The 16,943-nt window shown below is 41.8% G+C and overlaps 1 protein-coding gene and 1 long non-coding RNA gene across 6 annotated transcripts in view; one reads left to right on the top strand and one right to left on the bottom strand.

The window, feature by feature from the left end:
• TRIM69 (tripartite motif containing 69) overlaps nt 1-487 on the bottom strand; it is a 44,308-nt gene extending 43,821 nt beyond the window's left edge. For 2 of the 3 annotated variants that reach the window (XM_072808217.1, XM_072808219.1), the window contains exon 1: nt 264-487. In XM_072808217.1, coding sequence (XP_072664318.1) covers nt 264-269 — 6 coding nt within the window. In that variant the 5' untranslated portion in view covers nt 270-487. The remainder of the gene's footprint in view (nt 1-263) is intronic. The other variant, XM_072808216.1, reaches the window with a different exon arrangement.
• The window catches only part of LOC140622575 (uncharacterized), a 60,748-nt gene extending 50,486 nt beyond the window's left edge, over nt 1-10,262 (top strand). For 2 of the 3 annotated variants that reach the window (XR_012022286.1, XR_012022287.1), the window contains exons 3-5: nt 2,878-2,963; nt 5,190-5,263; nt 6,948-10,262. This is a non-coding gene — a long non-coding RNA (uncharacterized lncRNA). Of the gene's footprint in view, nt 1-297; nt 583-2,877; nt 2,964-5,189; nt 5,264-6,947 lie in introns of those variants that run through there. The other variant, XR_012022288.1, reaches the window with a different exon arrangement.
• Nucleotides 10,263-16,943: the final 6,681 nt, after the last annotated feature.

The raw sequence follows: 16,943 nt of genomic DNA, 5'->3' as shown, positions 1-16,943 counted from the left end.
CAGCTCTGTGCCCAGCAGGGAGTCTGCTTGAAATTCTCACTCCCTCTGTCCCTCCTTGCCCCCCCCACTAAAATAAATAAATCTTTAAAATAAATAAATAAATCCTTAGTTATTCCAATACCCTAAGAAAGTATAGCAGCTGTAAGCTGCCACAAATATTTCCCTAAATTTCCTTTCATGCTCTGAAATCCATACCCCCTTCTGCGACCCAGTTTCCCACACTATGCCTAGAAAATCAGGTGAGTTAGAGAAGGGTCGCTCACCTCCATTAAGCTCTGTCATCAGGCCACTAGGGAGCAGATGCAGGCACTTGAATCCTAGCACAACAGGCTCAGGATAGCTGCAGACCAGGAGTCCGGGACCTGGTAGTTTGCTAAGAATGGGCTAAGACCATGACGGAAGGAAGAAAAGTTCAGGAGCTGAGGAGATAGGGCAAGGCCAGAGAGAGGTCTGGAGGATTCCGTGGCAGTTTGTCAGTTTTGATCATCATTAGCTTAAGAGAAAGAGAAACCCTAATTGGAATGGCCTACCCACCCACCCTTTTTTGTGGGGGAGGGGAAAGGCAACTCATTTAGATTCAAGGTGGGTCTAATCCTGAGATTGATATATCCCCAATTCTGAACTGAGATTCTCTAGGAAAGAGCAAATAAGCATCTGCCTGTAAGCCTAATGCATGAGAAATAATCACTTATCTCTGCTTATGATCCCAGCATTGAGATGCCACCTCAATGGCTTTAATAGAGAGCTATTCCACCTCTCAGATCTCATGTTCCATTTGAATAGCCCTGACTCTATTTCTGAGAACGAAACAAATGCCTGGAAAACCCTAGGCCCTAAGGAAGCAAGATGAGGAAAGCTTCATTTCTTTTTTGAGCAGTTTTAGTTCACAGAGATCTGTCCTTAGACTGTGCTGAGTGACCCACATATAAACAGCCATCATGGAACCAGATTTTCTTACAGTAATTCCTCTAATGCAAAAGATTTTATAGAATATCTAGCTCCTACTAAATGCCTCACTGTCCAGTCTTAATGCCCACAACTATTCCTCTGGTGTTTAGGATTGCCCAAATATGTCAGGGTCTGTAGCTTTGCACATGTTGTCCCCCTCCCCCAATCATTATTTCTTTAGTAAACTCTTCCATAACCAGCCCCACCAAGCTTTACTCCCCTCCCCCATCCTTTGTAGAAAATATTTTGCTGGCTCTATATCAGAGTTTCTCAACTTCAGCCCTGTTGACATTTTGAGCTAGCTAGTTTTTGTTGTGGGGACTGTCCTGTGAATTTTAGGATGTTTAGCCATGTCTCTGGCTTCTGCTCACTAGATGCTAGTAGCACACCGCCCCCTCTTGTTATGATAGTCAAATGTCTCCAGACATTGCCAAATATCTGCTAGGTGTATGGGAGTAGGACTCACTCCCAGTTGAGAATCAGTGCTTTATACATTTCTGTAGCACCCTAGATTTTTCTGCATACCTGTACATAATTATTTTGTTAGATTTCATGTCTATCCCTTCACTAAATTGTGAACAGCTACTGAGTAGTGCTGTAACTTGCTCACCTTAACAGTACATGTCATTTGTTGGATAAAACTCCTTATCAAACAAATGGCTATGAAATTTTGATGATCAGCTAGGAACTATGTTCCTAAGTTTAAAAAAATAATAATTTTGTTTCATCTTGAAAATTTATGTTGTTGGCTGAAATTTTTTAAAATATTTTCTTTGGGCAGCCCCGATGGCACAGCAGTTTAGCGCTGCCTGCAGCCCGGGGTGTGATCCTGGAGTCCCGGGATCGAGTCCCACATCGGGCTACCTACATGGAGCCTGCTTCTCCCTCTGCCTGTGTCTCTGACTCTCTCTCTCTCTCTGTCTCAATAAATAAATAAAATCTATATATATATATTTTTTCTTTATTTATTTGAGAGAAACAGCACAAAAAGGGGAGAGGGGCAGATGGAGAGGGAGTCGCAAGTTCCCTGACATGGGGCTTGATCCCAGAATCCTAAGATCATGAACTGAGCCACTCAGCTGCTGCTTGGCTGAAATGTTTAACAGCATTCAATAAAGATAATTGTACTAAATCCTAGATAGAGTCTGTAGCCCTGGGGCAAAAATACTGGCCTTCTTAGAAGACAGAAGACTTCTCTCCCACTGAAGAACCCAGAACACTGAATAATGTTGGCTAAAATATGTAACTCCTCTGAGAATCAGTTCCTCCTATAAAATGTGATTTCCTAAGACTCCCTTCCACCTCTAAAGTTTGTGATGCCAAAACCTATATAGCATGAGGTCCCAGATTTCATAAAGGGACACTTCCACTTTTTATTTAACTGTTTAAAAACAAAGTTGGGGGTAAGCAGTGGACGGTGATATCTAAGAAACTACACTACTAGATTTTACCATGCTATTTGTAGGGGGGAAAAAAACCCAAAAACAAAGTCATAAATTTACTTTTCTTTTTCCAAGCCTCAGTCTTAACATATGCAAAATATAGATGACAATATTTACCTCATAGGATTGTGGTGAGGATTAAATGAGATGCTGTATGTAACGGACTTAGCAGCACCTGGCACATAATGAGCTGACACTGGTATAGCAGATTGTTTACGAATCTTCTCCTTCAGAGAAGGAGAAGAAATATAACAAGAGATATACGTAGGTATTAATCTTCAAGAACTCCAACAGAGCTGAATATAACCCAAAAGTTCAATTTTCCATCTTCTAGTCTCCAAGGAAGTTACAGTTATTTCCTCTTTTGTGCTTCAGCGAGGACCTGGCAGATATTTCTACTGTAGCTTTTATTACACTGCATTATTTCTTTCATTGTATTACATTGTACTACAACTATTTTTCACATTTCACATTTCTTCTCCACTAGCTGTGAACATCTTGGAGGAAAGGCCTGTCTTATACATCTTTTTGACTACACAGTCCTACCACACTATGAAATTTAATAAATACCAGGTAAATGAGCAGATGAATGAGTGAACTAATGAATGGCCTATGCCTAGCAATGCACTGCACCTTCTCTCTTCTGGTTGGAGACTAGAACAGCTGTTTTCTCTGTGGCTTGGGCTTGTTCAGAGGAAAGGCAGAGAGAAGTTCATTCTCTACAGGCTCTTTTTTCAGCAGAGAAGCCAACTAGTGTGAGTAGCTACTTCCTCTATCTTGTCACACCAGGCAGCCCCTCTGCTGTACTTTTACAGGGTCAGTGATACTGGCAGAGCCACACCTGGGACCAAATGCCTTCTATGTGCCACTACAGAAGGTAAACAGAATATGCCCTATAGGATCTTTTTGCCTGGTGACAGCTAAGGGGGTCAGGGAAGGTCCCATATCAAATGCTAACCTGAGTAATGTCTCCCATATAGTGAGGGTTAGGATGTTAGAGCTGTCTGTAAATAGACCCCTGGATAGTGAAACAGAAAAAGATTGTCTTAAAATCAGAAGCCCACCTGCTTAATACTGTGAAATGCAGCTATGAAACTGGAAATGGAAGAAGAAAACTACATGTTTAACTTCTAAAATACTGTGTATTAACAAATGTCTAAAATGGTTTATAAATAAGTCTGGCAGAAAAGCCCGCTGTCCCTAACTGTGAATAGACCGTAGGGCTCAACTTTGCTTACCAGCCTGAGACCCGAACCCATTCAGGGAGTACTGGATAGGGCTAGGATACCAGAACCTACAGACAAAAAAGGCCTGTGCTGCCTTGAGACTTTTGCCAGTTCTAGATATCCATGAGGCTGTCAGGAAAGCCAAAGGAAGACAGTAGGTAAGAAACACTGGGAGTTCATGTGCATTTGTACAGGTGTTGGGTGCTGTTGTTCCCTGCTCTTGCTGCAGGGAAACTATTATTTTAGAGACAGACACTGAGGGATCCCTGGGTGGCGCAGCGGTTTGGCACCTGCCTTTGGCCCAGGGCGCGATCCTGGAGACCCAGGATCAAATCCCACGTCAGGCTCCCGGTGCATGGAGCCTGCTTCTCCCTCTGCCTGTGTCTCTGCCTCTCTCTCTCTCTCTGTGACTATCATAAGTAAATTTAAAAAAAATTAAAAAATTAGAGACAGACACTGAGCTGACAATGTCACTGAAACCTATTTTATTAAAACTCCCTGGGACAATCATCCCAGTACAGATTTTAATATCAAGTCAGTGGGACCTAATTGGTATAGCTAAGGAAAGGACAGAAATTTTATCCTTTGTAACAATTTTAGGTTCTTGGAGAGTAATTTGTTTCTCCTGGAAGGTGTAGTTAATATTTACAGTATGGATAAATTCATTCTGGACTAGACAATAGAAAAGACCAGTCCTTGCTGAAACTTGGGCCTGACTTCTCTACTCTTGTCTCTCTTAACCCCTTTCTTGAATAGTTCAATTTAAATCTGTGGTTGATGAAATCCAGATATATTACAGCTCAAGAAATTTGGCTTTCATTCTCTGCTGTAACCTCAGTGAACATCAGAAAATGATAAATGCACATTGCCAGATTAAATTGGTCTAAAGCTAGATCGGGCTTCAAGTAAATTCATTTGAATGTCTACATCTCCTAATCCCGTATCCACTCTGGTCAAATGAGCTTCTACTTTTCTAAAAAGGACTGGAAGCTAAATCCAGCTTCCACAGCTGTCCCCCTGGAGTCCTGCCATTGCTGCTTCAGAAGAAACACCATCTCCTAGAAGCTGCCACAGTTTAGAGGGCTTGCACAGCTCTGCTGGCATAAAAATGAAACTGTTAGACATCTGAAGGCAGGAGAGTACCAGTGGACTAACAAATTCCCAGACCAAGGTTACTTCATCCTATTTCTTATACACTTCATTAAATTCACTTCTATTTTGAGAGGAAAGTCAACAGCAGAATTTTCCCTTCTCAATTCCACCTCCATATTTTTTCCTCAACTTTCAAACAGCATCTTTGACCTTCACTGAGATCATGCTGAATCCTTAAGAATCTTTCTCTGGGGGCTCTCCTCCAGAGCCTTTAAGGGCTCTTTAGCACCTATAGAATACGCTCTATAACTCAGCACACAATGCTCCCTATTCATGATGTGGCCTTAATCTTCTTTTCTTTACTTCACTTCTTCCCACAGCCATGCACAATAGTCAGCCAAATTATTCATGTCAATATGCTTTGTGGCAACTCACTTCAACTTCTGCTCTGACATCCTGTTGGTTTCCTGTTCTTGCCTAGGTGTATACCTTGACTGCCTAGGAGTATGAAGTACCTAGTACTGTGCCTGGAATATAACTATTACTTAATAAATGGTAGGTGTTATTATTATTGACACTTTCTTGCTTCAATTCTCCTTTTTTTGCATTAAATTAATATTTATTAATAGTTATTGTACCCCTGTCCACAAAAGGCTTTTAGGGGTTTTTTCTGTTTCATTTTGTTTTAAAGTATCATTTTATTTTCTTCAAGTTATTTTTTTTTAAGATTTTATTTATTTATTCATGAGAGACACACAGAGAGAGAGGCAGAGACATAGGCAGAGGGAGAAGCAGGCTCCATGCAGGGAGCCTGAAGAGGGAGAAGCAGGCTCCAAGCAGGGAGCCAGATGCGGGACTTGATCCCAGGACCCCAGGATCACACCCTGAGCTGAAGGCAGATACTGAACCACTGAGCCACCCAGGCATCCCCAAGTTCTTATTTTTTTAAAAAAGATTTTATTTATTTATTTATGAAAGACACAGAGAGAGGCGAAGACATAGGCAGAGGGAGAAGCAGGTTCCCTGTGGGAATCCCAGTGTGGGAGTTGATCCCAGGATCACTACCTGAGCCAAAGGCAGATGCTCAACCACTGAGCCACCCAGGGATTACTTCAAAGTCTTATTTAAATTTAAGTTAATTAATATATCAATTTCAGGTGTAGAATTTAGTGATTCATCACTTATATACAACACCCAATGCTCATCACTACAAGTGCCCTCCTTAATCCATCACCCATTAAACCCATCCTCCCACCCACCTCCCCTCTGGTAACCCTCAGTTTGATCTCTATAGTAAGAGTCTGTTTTTCCTAGTTTGTCTCTCTCTTTTTTCTCCCATATGTTCATCGTTTTGTCTTTTAAATTCCACATATGAGTGAAATCATATGGTATTTGTCTTTCTCTTATTTTTTGCTTCAATTCTTAAAAGAGGTAGTATTAATTGTGCTGCCACTAAAACATTTGATCCCTGCCTAGTACTTATACTCCAAATCTAAATCTCTATCAAATTTTCCTTCCCGATGAGCTAGCTGGGCTAGACAATGAAGTAATAAAAGTTAGTGTTCCCAAGCATGTGTATGGGGACAGTAATCAGAATAGTGGTTGCTTGTGGGGGGTCGGGATTTTCTAGAAAGGGGCATAAGGGAACTTTCTGGAATGATGGAACTGTTCTATGTTTTGATTGGGGTGTCGGTCATTATGACTATATATATTTGCTCAAATTCATCTAATTATACACTTGAAATCAGTGCATCTTGCTGTCTATAAAACTAATCTTGATTTTTTTGAAAAAGTCAGAATCACTTCTATTTTTTTCCCCTAAAACAGAGTCAAAAAGTCAAATGTCCTCTCTCTCTCTCTCTCTCTCTCTGTCTCTCGTGAATAAATAAAATCTTAAAAAAAAAAACCCTCAAATGTATGAGCTTTGCAGGTAAGGGATGTGTGTAGTGGGTTAAGTAGACTGCAATAGGGAGGGTTGAGGGCTGCTGACAAACTGGAGAGTCCGCTTTTTATCCTAATCACAGAGACAGTATGTGCAAAAGCAGAATCTGTATTTAAGAGGCACCTCAGATGTTTCCATCATTAGTCAGTTTTCTGATACACTGTGCTGTGTCACAGAGCATTTAATTGTCTCCAAAGTGGGATGCATAAGATGATCTCTTTAAATGTAGGAAGATAATATTTAGAAATTGTTCTTTTTTTCATTTTCATGTTCTTTTTCTTCTCCTTTTCATCTTAGAATGTACAAAGGAGGGATCCCTGGGTGGCGCAGCTGTTTGGCGCCTGCCTTTGGCCCAGGGCGCGATCCAGGAGACCCAGGATCGAATCCCACGTCGGGCTCCCGGTGCATGGAGCCTGCTTCTCCCTCTGACTATGTCTCTGCCTCTCTCTCTCTCTCTGTGTGTGACTATCATAAATAAATACAAATTAAAAAAAAAAAAAAGAATGTACAAAGGAACCCACAGAGGGGAGCATACCACATTTATCTTGCATATCCTGTGCCAAGTCAAGCAACCAAAGCCTGGAGTTTGGAACATTTCAGAGGGTGCAGTGTGTGGACAGATACTACACAGGGCCTCGGAGAAAGGAACTGCTATGGCCTTAGAAATAAGGAACAAACTTTACTATTTAATTCTAAGAGAAAAGGAAAGGGCACTGAAGTTCTCTAGTTCTAAAGTGCAGGCTGAACTGTGAGTGCTATATGATCCTCTGCAAAAAAAGAAAGAGTATGTGTTTAGCTGAAGGTGTGGCATGAGTGGCAAGGAGGTCTTCTCAAGACCTGTGACCCTGGAGCAGCTGGAACGGTGATACAGTGATGTGTTTGTTCATAGAGAAGCATGCCAACTTGTTGATTAGCTGCCCAGTGTGGTGAAGGCAGGCACACCTGTAAAGCCAGGGTGATGGCATCTCTTCTCTGGCCTGGCAGAGCACAGAACCACAATTCTAGATTTCAGTGTGCCTACACAAGTCCTCATACTAGTCCCAGGGGACATGGTATCTGCCCACGTACCGATCTGTACCCTGCTGGTTGGAGAGGTGGTCAGAAGGAACTGACTTCCTTCCATTCCACTGGAATCAGGAAATCCAGAGAAACCCAGAGACAGCACACTGCCTGGCCCCTTAATTAATATACAGTTTCCATTGTTCTAAAGAAGACCTCATATCGGGTTGCTTTAACAGAATAAAGTTTATTTATCTCTCAAGTAAAAGTCCAAATTTGTATGGTGGTGCTGACTCACAAAATTGTTAGTCTCCCAGGTTCCTTCCATCCACTTGCTTCACCATCTCTAGGATGTTGCCCTTGTTTACATGATCCAAAATGCCCATGTGTGGCCAGTTAAAAATTGAATACTATGAAGAAAAAAAAAAGGAAAAATTGCTTTGAGGTCAACCACCAGTCTGTGGCACATTGAGTACCAAAGCCCAGCCCTGAAGCGTGAAACCAAAGGGAATCAAAAAGAGTTTCATATTGTGTGAGAAATGAACGAGTTTTTCACATACTCCAGAGAGCAATTTTTTAAAGCAGACTTTTTGAGTCCAGTGTATTGGATGGCAAGAATCCATATTTTCTGCATGAGGACATGTTTCCATCCCAAGGGTTCTGTCCTGAATAACACAACACACCTCATACAAAAATGCGGTGGTACTGATAGCAGTTGATTTTCTTCAAACAAACTGGGCAATTTTTATTATATTTAAGGGACATGCAGAGGCACCGACTACAGAAGATATGGCCACATTCTGTAGAGTAAATGTGTCGCCTACTTAGTTCAATCTCCGAGTACCCATCCATACAAATTCGGCACCGGATATAACCAGGTAGTGTGCAACTTACAGCTTCTTCTTCCAGGGCATTATGGCAGGTACTGTCGGTCACATATACATCCCTGTTTCTCATCAACTCCTCCTTATCACTGCTCACCACAGAGCTGCCAGTTTGGCCTTGGAATGACCTTGTGTTCCCCCCTCGTCGCCTCCTTTCTTCAGTAATCACAACAGAGTCGTGGCAAGTTAGGTCAATCACTGTAGGTTCTAGCGATTCGCAGGTGAGGTCAACTATTTCATCACTTTCCCTGAGGTCTATCAGTTCTGCTTCTAAGACCATCTCAGGACTTGGGCCTCCTTCCCCAGCTGTACCGAATTCTCGGGTTTGTCTGGAACTCACCATGCTACCATAGCACATTCTTGTATTCATCGTGATTGTTGGATCCAGTCTTCAGAGAATTAAGTGATCTGTGTCAAAGTTTACAGTCCCCAGTGAATGTTAAAGTCCCCAGTGTGTCACAGCTGTTGGTCAGGTATATTTGAACTCTAATTCTGGTTGCTCCTCTCTCCACCTCTACAACTGCTGTGTTCCTACGTAGGTGGGTTTATGAGGCTTCTGGATGTCACTTTTAAGACTACACAACCTGAATTTTTAACTGTAAAAAAGAGAAAAAGTAAATTTTGGTAATATCTAACGTAAAATTGATAGTAGTATAAAATGAATAGATATCTAGAGGAAAAAAATGTGTACTCAAAATATTTGGATAATTATGCATTTAAACAAAGTTTAAGCTTTTGTCTTTCCACATTCCATGTCCTGATGACAGTGGGAAGAAGAAGTCCAAAGGGCACTAACATGAAGAAAAGCACAAAATCACTTCATGCTGGGGCATCTGGGTGGTGCAGTCAATTGAGCGTCTGGCTATTAGTTTTGGCTGGGTCATGGTCTCAAGCCCCATATGGGGCTCTGAGCTCTATGTGGAGTCTGCTTGACTCTCTAAAACAGTGGATGAATACATCTTTAAAAAAAGAGAAAAAAAAGTACTGCATACCAAGAAAGTGTCACTACTTCATCTAAGATCCAGTGTGAGGATGTCAAGGAAACACGTTTTTTTTTGTTTTTTTTTGGTTTTTTTTTTTTAGAGAGAGAGAGAAGGAGAAGGAGCAGAGGAAGAGGTTGAGAGAGAATCTTAAGCAGACTCTATACCCAGTACAAAGCCCAACTGGGGGCTTGTTTTCACAACCTAAGCTGAAATCAAGTCAGATCAATCAAATCAAGTCAGACACTTAACTGACTAAGCCACCCAGGTGCCCTGGAAACACTTATTTTTTACAAAGAAAAATTAAGAGACCAAAAAGTTATTTGCACATTTGGGTTTCTAATAGCAAATAAGAAATGAACCATTTAGTCCATGCAGAGATTCATCTTGTGCAGTGTTCCCTTTCTAACAGAGATAACAAGAGAAATTTTCTTGAAGAGTTTTATCACAGATTCTCTTTTAGGAAAGAGGGGGTGGAGTTCAAGCATTTGCCTTAGAGAGACTTGTTTTGAGTCTAGGCTCTGTGACTTTGGACATGTGATGTAGATGGTTAAAGTTCTCAAAACCTCAGCATGTAAATTCTTTCTAAAAATAATTTTGTTGGGACACTTGGGTGGCTCATTGGTTGAGCATCTGCCTTCAGCTCAGGGCATGATCCCGGGTCCTGGGATCGAGTCCACATTGGGCTCCCTGCAGGGAGCCTGCTTCTCCCTCTGACTATGTCTCTGCCTCTCTCTCTCTCTCTCTCTTTCTGTGTGTGTGTGTGTCTCTCATGAATAAATAAAATCTTTTAAAAATAATAATAAAGAAAAATTTAAATTTTGTAATTTAAAAAACAATGCATCCTCAGTCATCATTAGGGAAATGCATATTATAGCCATTATGAGATACCACTTCACACTCACTAGGATGACTATAATTTAAGAAATAGAAAATATCAAGTGTTGTTGAGGATGTAGAAAAATTGAGATTCTCATATAGTGCTGGTGGGAATGTAAAATGGTGCAGCAGCTTTGGAAAACAGTCTGGCAGTTCCTCAAAAGGTTAAACATAGAGTTACCATATGACTCCGCAACTCCACTCCAAGAGAATTGAAAGCTTCTGTCCAATCTGAAAACTTGTACAAGAATGTTAATAACAGGGCAGCCCCAGTGGTGCAGCGGTTTAGCGCCGCCTGCAGCCCAGGGCGTGATCCTGGAGACCCTGGATCGAGTCCCATGTCAGGCTCTCTGTATGATGCCCGCTTCTCCCTCTGCCTGTGTCTCTGCCTCTCTCTCTCTCTCTCTCTGTCTCTATGAATAAATAAATAAATAAAAATCTTTAAAAAAAGAATGTGGATAACAATATCATTCTTAATACCACAAAAAGTAGAAACAACCTGAGTACCTACTGAATAATGAATGGATAAACAAAATGTGATATATCAATAGAATGAAGTATTATTCAGCAGTAAAATAAAAAAATAAAGGACAGATACTTGCTATAATATGGATGATCTTTGAAAACATCATATAAAGTCATAGAAGCCAATCACCAAAGACCATAAACGGTTTGATTCCTTTAATATAAAATGTCAAGAACAGGCAACTCCTTAGAGACAGAAAGGTGAGTGGTTCCTTAGGCCTGGGGTGTTGAGGAGAAATAGGAAATGACTGCTAATGGGTACAGGGTTTCTTTTGGGATCAGGAAAATGTCCTAAAATTGAAGTGATGTCTGCACATCTCTGTGAATACACTAAAACCCACTGAGTGGTGTTACGTTGAACACGAATTGTATGGTTTGTGAATTATATCTCAATAAAGCCTTTTTTTTTATTATTATTTTAAATGGCAGAGACAGAGGCAAGGGAGAAGCAGACTCCATGCAGGGAGCCCGAATGTGGGACTTGATCCGGGACCCTAGTGCCATGCCCTGAGCCAAAGGCAGATGCCCAACCTCTGAGCCACCCAGACGTCCCTCAATAAAGCTTTTACAAAAACAAACATATAAGCTGCCATAGAAATGTTACACAAAACAGTGTGACACAATCTGGATTTAGACACAAGCCCTAGAACCCGTGGGGGAAATGTGGGACCCTAAAGGAAAATGGGGAGGAGGGCACCCGAGGACGGCCCAGCGCTCCGCCGGACGCGCCCACTCACCGAGGCAAGTCTTGTCTTAGGCCCTGGACAGCTGCCTTCGGCCGGTCGCCGCCCTTCAGTGACCCCTCGCTCCTCCTCCTCCGCGCTGTTCCCAGGGAGAGAGAACCTTCAGGTGGAGGCGGGGGAGCCCGGAACGGAAGCGCCCGCCACCGCCCACCCAGCCACGCACCCCAGCGATGACTTAGCGGTTCTGTCTGGTCCAGCCCAGTCCCGCGCCGGCAGCTATCCAGCCAGGACGCCCTGGAGGGCCGGCTGCCCGCCGCGCGCCACGCTTCAGCCTCCGCGCCGCTCCCCGGCCGGCCTGCGCCGAGCGCGGGGGCGCGAACCCAGGCGCCCGGCTACCCGCCGCCGGGAGCGAGGACCGGGAGGCGCGGCCCCGGAGCGGACTCACCGCGAGCGCGCTCCGGCGCGGCGGCGCGCAGGCAGGAGCCCGGCCACGGTCTCCGAGGGGTCTCGGCCCAGGCTAGCGACAGGACGGCGGAAGGCGTTGGGGCTCTCCCTCCTTTTAATCCGCTATTTTCATTTCTCACCTGCCCAATCAAAACCCGAGGCCACGGGCCGCGTCATCAGTCTCTGGGCGGAACGCCGTGTACCGGGTTAGGAAAGGGTTAGCTTCGTCCTCAGAAGAGAGAGGCGCCAGAATGTTGTTCTTTAGATCAGCTACTCCCCACTCTCAAGAAAAAGTGGTTCTCATTCAATAGAGGCAGTATCGCCTCTCTAAAAGTTTTGAAAATTAACAGGGCTATTTTTGGTTGTTCCAATGATGTGTGGTCACTGGGGGTACTAGGGGCTGAGGGCCAGGGCCCCAGGGCCCCCCCCCCCATTCTTTCTCTCCCTCCCTCTCTCTCTCTCTCTCTCTCTCTCTCTCATTCAGTGTATGAAAAACCTGCTCATAATCTGGTCTTTACAATCAGATGTAAAAAAGTGTTTTATTTTTCAATTATTTTGTTATTCTTAAAAGATTTTATTTATTGATTCATGAGAGACACGGAGAGGCAGAGACATAGGCAGAGAAAGAAGCAGACTTCCTGCAGGGAGCCCGATGCGGGACTGGATCCCTGGACCTTGGATCAGAACCTGAGCCAAAGGCAGCGGCTCAACCCCTGAGCCACTAGGTGGCCTTCATTTCTTGATTATGTATTGACTATTTACTATGCCAGGACTGTTAGTTACCAAACCAAACAAAGGCCTGCTCCTTGATGAGTTATAGACAGGGACTACACCAAACGGAGTTGCCTTACAAAGTCAACTTTATTTGTACAAACAAGGCGATCATGGGAAATCATTTCCAAAGGTGTGTCTCCCTGAACAAGGGAAATTTTGCAGGCTCTTTTTATTAAAAAGATATTGGGATATTCTGAGGGAGATTTTAACATTACAATGAGCTGAGGTAATTGCTGAGCACTTTCTGAATCCTCTGGGCAGGCAACTTTCTCAACCGTTCGAATAAATGAATAAACTTTATGATGTAGGAATAATTGTTCCATTTTATGGATATGGTAACAAAGAGTCAAACCAGTAATAATGATTTTTCTAATTTCTTTTGTGAATTAGGATCCAAACTCAGGTCTGAGTTCATGGGCATTCACACTTTAATTCTAGCCCCTAGAAATTTTGAACTTTTATTTTTTTTTAATCTTTCTATTTTTTAAAGATTTTATTTATTTATTCATGAGACACGCACACACACAGAGAGAGAGAGAGAGAGAGGGGCAGAGAGAGAAGCAGGCTCCATGCAGGGAGCCCGATGTGAGACTCGATCCCAGGTCTCCAGGATCACTCCCTGAGCTGAAGGCAGGGCTAAACCGCTAAGCCACCAAGCTGCCCAATTTTGAATTTTTAATAGAAGTTTGGTACTTCAAGTGTTGTGAGCCCCACAGAGGAAGTTAACAGGAAACTCTCAGTAGCAAACTGAAGCCCCACCCGGGTTCTATGACCCAGCTTTTTTTCACATTTTGCTGTTAACAACTAGCACCTACACATTACCACAGCCCTGCAGACTACCCTACCGCACTGTAATGAGCTGGAAGTACCTTGGAATTTTATGTTTCATCCCACACAATGCATTCTGTAGCTTATAGCCAAAGATAGGCTGATGTGAGGTCCCAAAGCCCAGCTCCTTTGCTTCAAGGCAAAACTAATGTTGAGGGGTGTTCCCTTGTTCTTCCCATTCTCTCTTCTTCATTTCCCCACTCCCTTATTGGTTTCTCCTGGAAGCCCTGTCTTTATAAGCCACATATATCCAAATTCTGGATTCATGGACTGCTTCTGCAAGAGCTTAACCTAATGTGCTCCCTGACTCTTCAGATGATGAAAATGGCATGCACACTTCCAAACAGTAAGGATGACTAGAAAACCCCTTCAAACAGCGCTATGACATTTTGGGGCAGCAAGAGTACTCTCTGTTTTTTCTAAGAGAAAACAGTAAAGAGGAAGTGGCCCAGGGGGGTGGGGAAGCCTCACACTTCTGTGGTCTTCAGTTAGGCCTGTGTGCTAAAAAATAGAAGTAGCTTCTTTGTTTCATAGACTTTTTAATCATAGTAAGTGCTTGATACATAGCTAAACTTTTTTTTCTCAATTCTATTTACCAAAGTTTTTTTCCTAACCAAGTTTCCCTTCCTTTTTATTGTTCTCCAAAGTATCAGAATTTTTTTTAATGCATGAAGTTTCCAGTCAAACTACTCAGATATTTAGGACCCAAATTGGTTAGTGTTTGATTGTTTTCTAAAAGCCTAGAATCCAAGGAGACAATTTCCTGCCAAGCTGGGCTGTCTGTGTTTGTCTGCTAAGCTGCATCCTTGCTGTGTCCCAGAACATGGGCATCAGTAAGAATGGGGACCTGCCGTGGCCCTCCCCCAGGAATGAATTCAAGTATTTCCAAAGAATGACCACATCCTCAGTTAGGAGGTAAACAGAATTTGATGATTATGGGAAGGAAGATATGGTTCTCTATTCTGGAGAAGACTCAACCTTTAAAGGAAGGAATCAATTTAATGCTCAGTAGAGATCTCAAGGAACCTCCACAAGAAGGTCATTTTCTTGCCAAAAGTCTGTATGATGCCTTAAGAGTTATTGAGCAGGGGCACCTGGGTGGCTCAGTGGTTGAGCGTCTGTCTGCCTTTGGCTCAGGTCATGATCCCCGGGTCCTGGGGATGAGTCCTGCATTGGGTCCGCATGGAGCCTGCTTCTCCCTCTGCCTATGTCTCTGCCTCTCTCTGTGTGTCTCTCATGAATAAATAAATAAAATCTTAAAAATAAAAGTTTTTGAGAAACCAGCATTAGCAAACAAAGTGGACGTGGTTTGGATTGTGGGAGGCAGTTCTGTTTTATAAGGAAGCCATGAACAAGCCAGACCACCTTAGATTATCTGTGACAAGGATTATGCAGGAATTTGAAAAGTGACACATTTTTTTCCAGAAATCGATTTGGAGAAATAAAAACTTCTCCCTGAATACCCAGTATTCTTTCTGATGTCCAGGAGGAGAAAGGCATTAGGTACAAATTTAAAGTGTATGAGAGGAACGATTAATGTGAAGGTGTTTTCTGCTTTATTTCAAGTAGTTCCCCCCTCCCTTCCAAACAATTGTATATTTTAATATTAGAAAAAAGTTTTATTGATTTAGGCCAATGGATAATTATTTCTAAGCAATGAGTCTTTGTTAAGTAATCTTAATTAGACTATAGTTAAAATCAATCTTAATTAGACCATATCAGATACCATTTGTGAACCATTTCTTTCTATAACTGTATGGATACCCATCAAGGACCAGCATGTGCCTAGGGTAGCATATCTACCAAGAACCAGAGTGAGAAAGTCCCCTGATAGCATGAGTTGAAACCATGACCTAGGACAGACAGATTTGTCCAAAGGTCAGAAATGGATTATAAACAGAAGATCTAGAACTGAGATATTAAAAGAAAATTCAATCAAAATAGGGACTATGAATTCTCTATACATATCACACCTCTGAAAAAGTTCTGTTCATTCAGACGGGGAATCAGTAAGTTGAGAACTCCTGTATATTCCATAGGGATGGTAAAGAGGCGGATAGGACACTATTTTTTTAAGGTTAAAAGAGAAGATTGAAACCTCTAAAAACTGTTTCTGATATTCAGTGAGATTCCATGGGATTTATGATGATAGAAGAAGAACAGACTGCTCTTTACAAAAAAAGAGGAGTCTAAAAATGGCATACAGCTAAAATTAGAAATTGAAATGGTGATGAATTGATAATAGATAATGCTAGAAACCAAAATTATGAAGAAGTTGGAAATTAAACTAAATTTCACTGAATTGAAAAAAGAAAATTAAAAGAAAAAGCCAAAAAAGAAAAAAAAAATAAAAATAAAAATAAAAATAAAAATAAATAAAAAATAAATAAAAAATAAAAGAAAAAGCCAATAGTCCAAGGAGAGAGAAGGCTAGTTTTTGCCCTTAAAACTTTAATGACTACATCACAGACAAAATATTTATTTTATTAAGGAAAGACTTTGAATTTTTCCTCAAGAGCTTAGGGTATGGGCAGCCTCAGCAGTTTACCACTGCCTTCAGCCCAGGGCCTGATCCTGGAGACTGATCCTGGAGACCCGGGATCAAGTCCCACATCTGGCTCCCTGCATGGGGCCTGCCTGCTTCTCCCTCTGCCTGTGCCTGTGCCTCTCTCTCTCTCTCTCTCTCTCTCTCTCTGTCTCTCATGAATAAATAAATAATGTCTTTTTTTTTAAAGGGCTTAGGGTATAAGAAATAAAGTAAAAAGCAACAGCCCAAAGATATTGGGAGAGTGATTGTAACCAAAAACTAGAAAAGATAACATTTGCCAGTTCCTGTATTGTTTCTGTTTATGCCATGTTTTCATTAGAGATAGTGAAAAAAAAAGTGAACTACAACAGTTATTATTTTGAAAACTTTTAAAACATTATAATAATAACAATGACCATTTCTTATGTTTTATTTCTTTTGACGTTATCAAAATATACTTTGAAAACTGGATATTAAAAAAAAAAGAAAGAAAACTGGATATTAAACTAAATAATACTTTTCTAATACTTCCAAAATACTTGGGAAGACATACCCTCAGTGCAATGCTGTTTACCTCCATTCCTTCCTTCCTTCTTACATTCCGCTATAATTAGCATATAGTGTTATATTGGTTTCAGGTATATGATATAGTGATTCAACGATTCTATACATTAATCAGTGCTCATCACCACATGTATACTCTTAATCCCCTCACCTGTTTTACTCATCTTCCCCCCTACCTCCCTTCTGGTAACTACCAGTTTGTTCTC

This window comes from Canis lupus, chromosome 32, assembly GCF_048164855.1.
Source record: "Canis lupus baileyi chromosome 32, mCanLup2.hap1, whole genome shotgun sequence".
NCBI classification, from domain to species: Eukaryota; Metazoa; Chordata; class Mammalia; order Carnivora; family Canidae; genus Canis; species Canis lupus.
The sequence above is the reverse complement of the archived record's forward strand: the minus strand, read 5'-3'. Positions and strand labels throughout refer to the sequence as shown.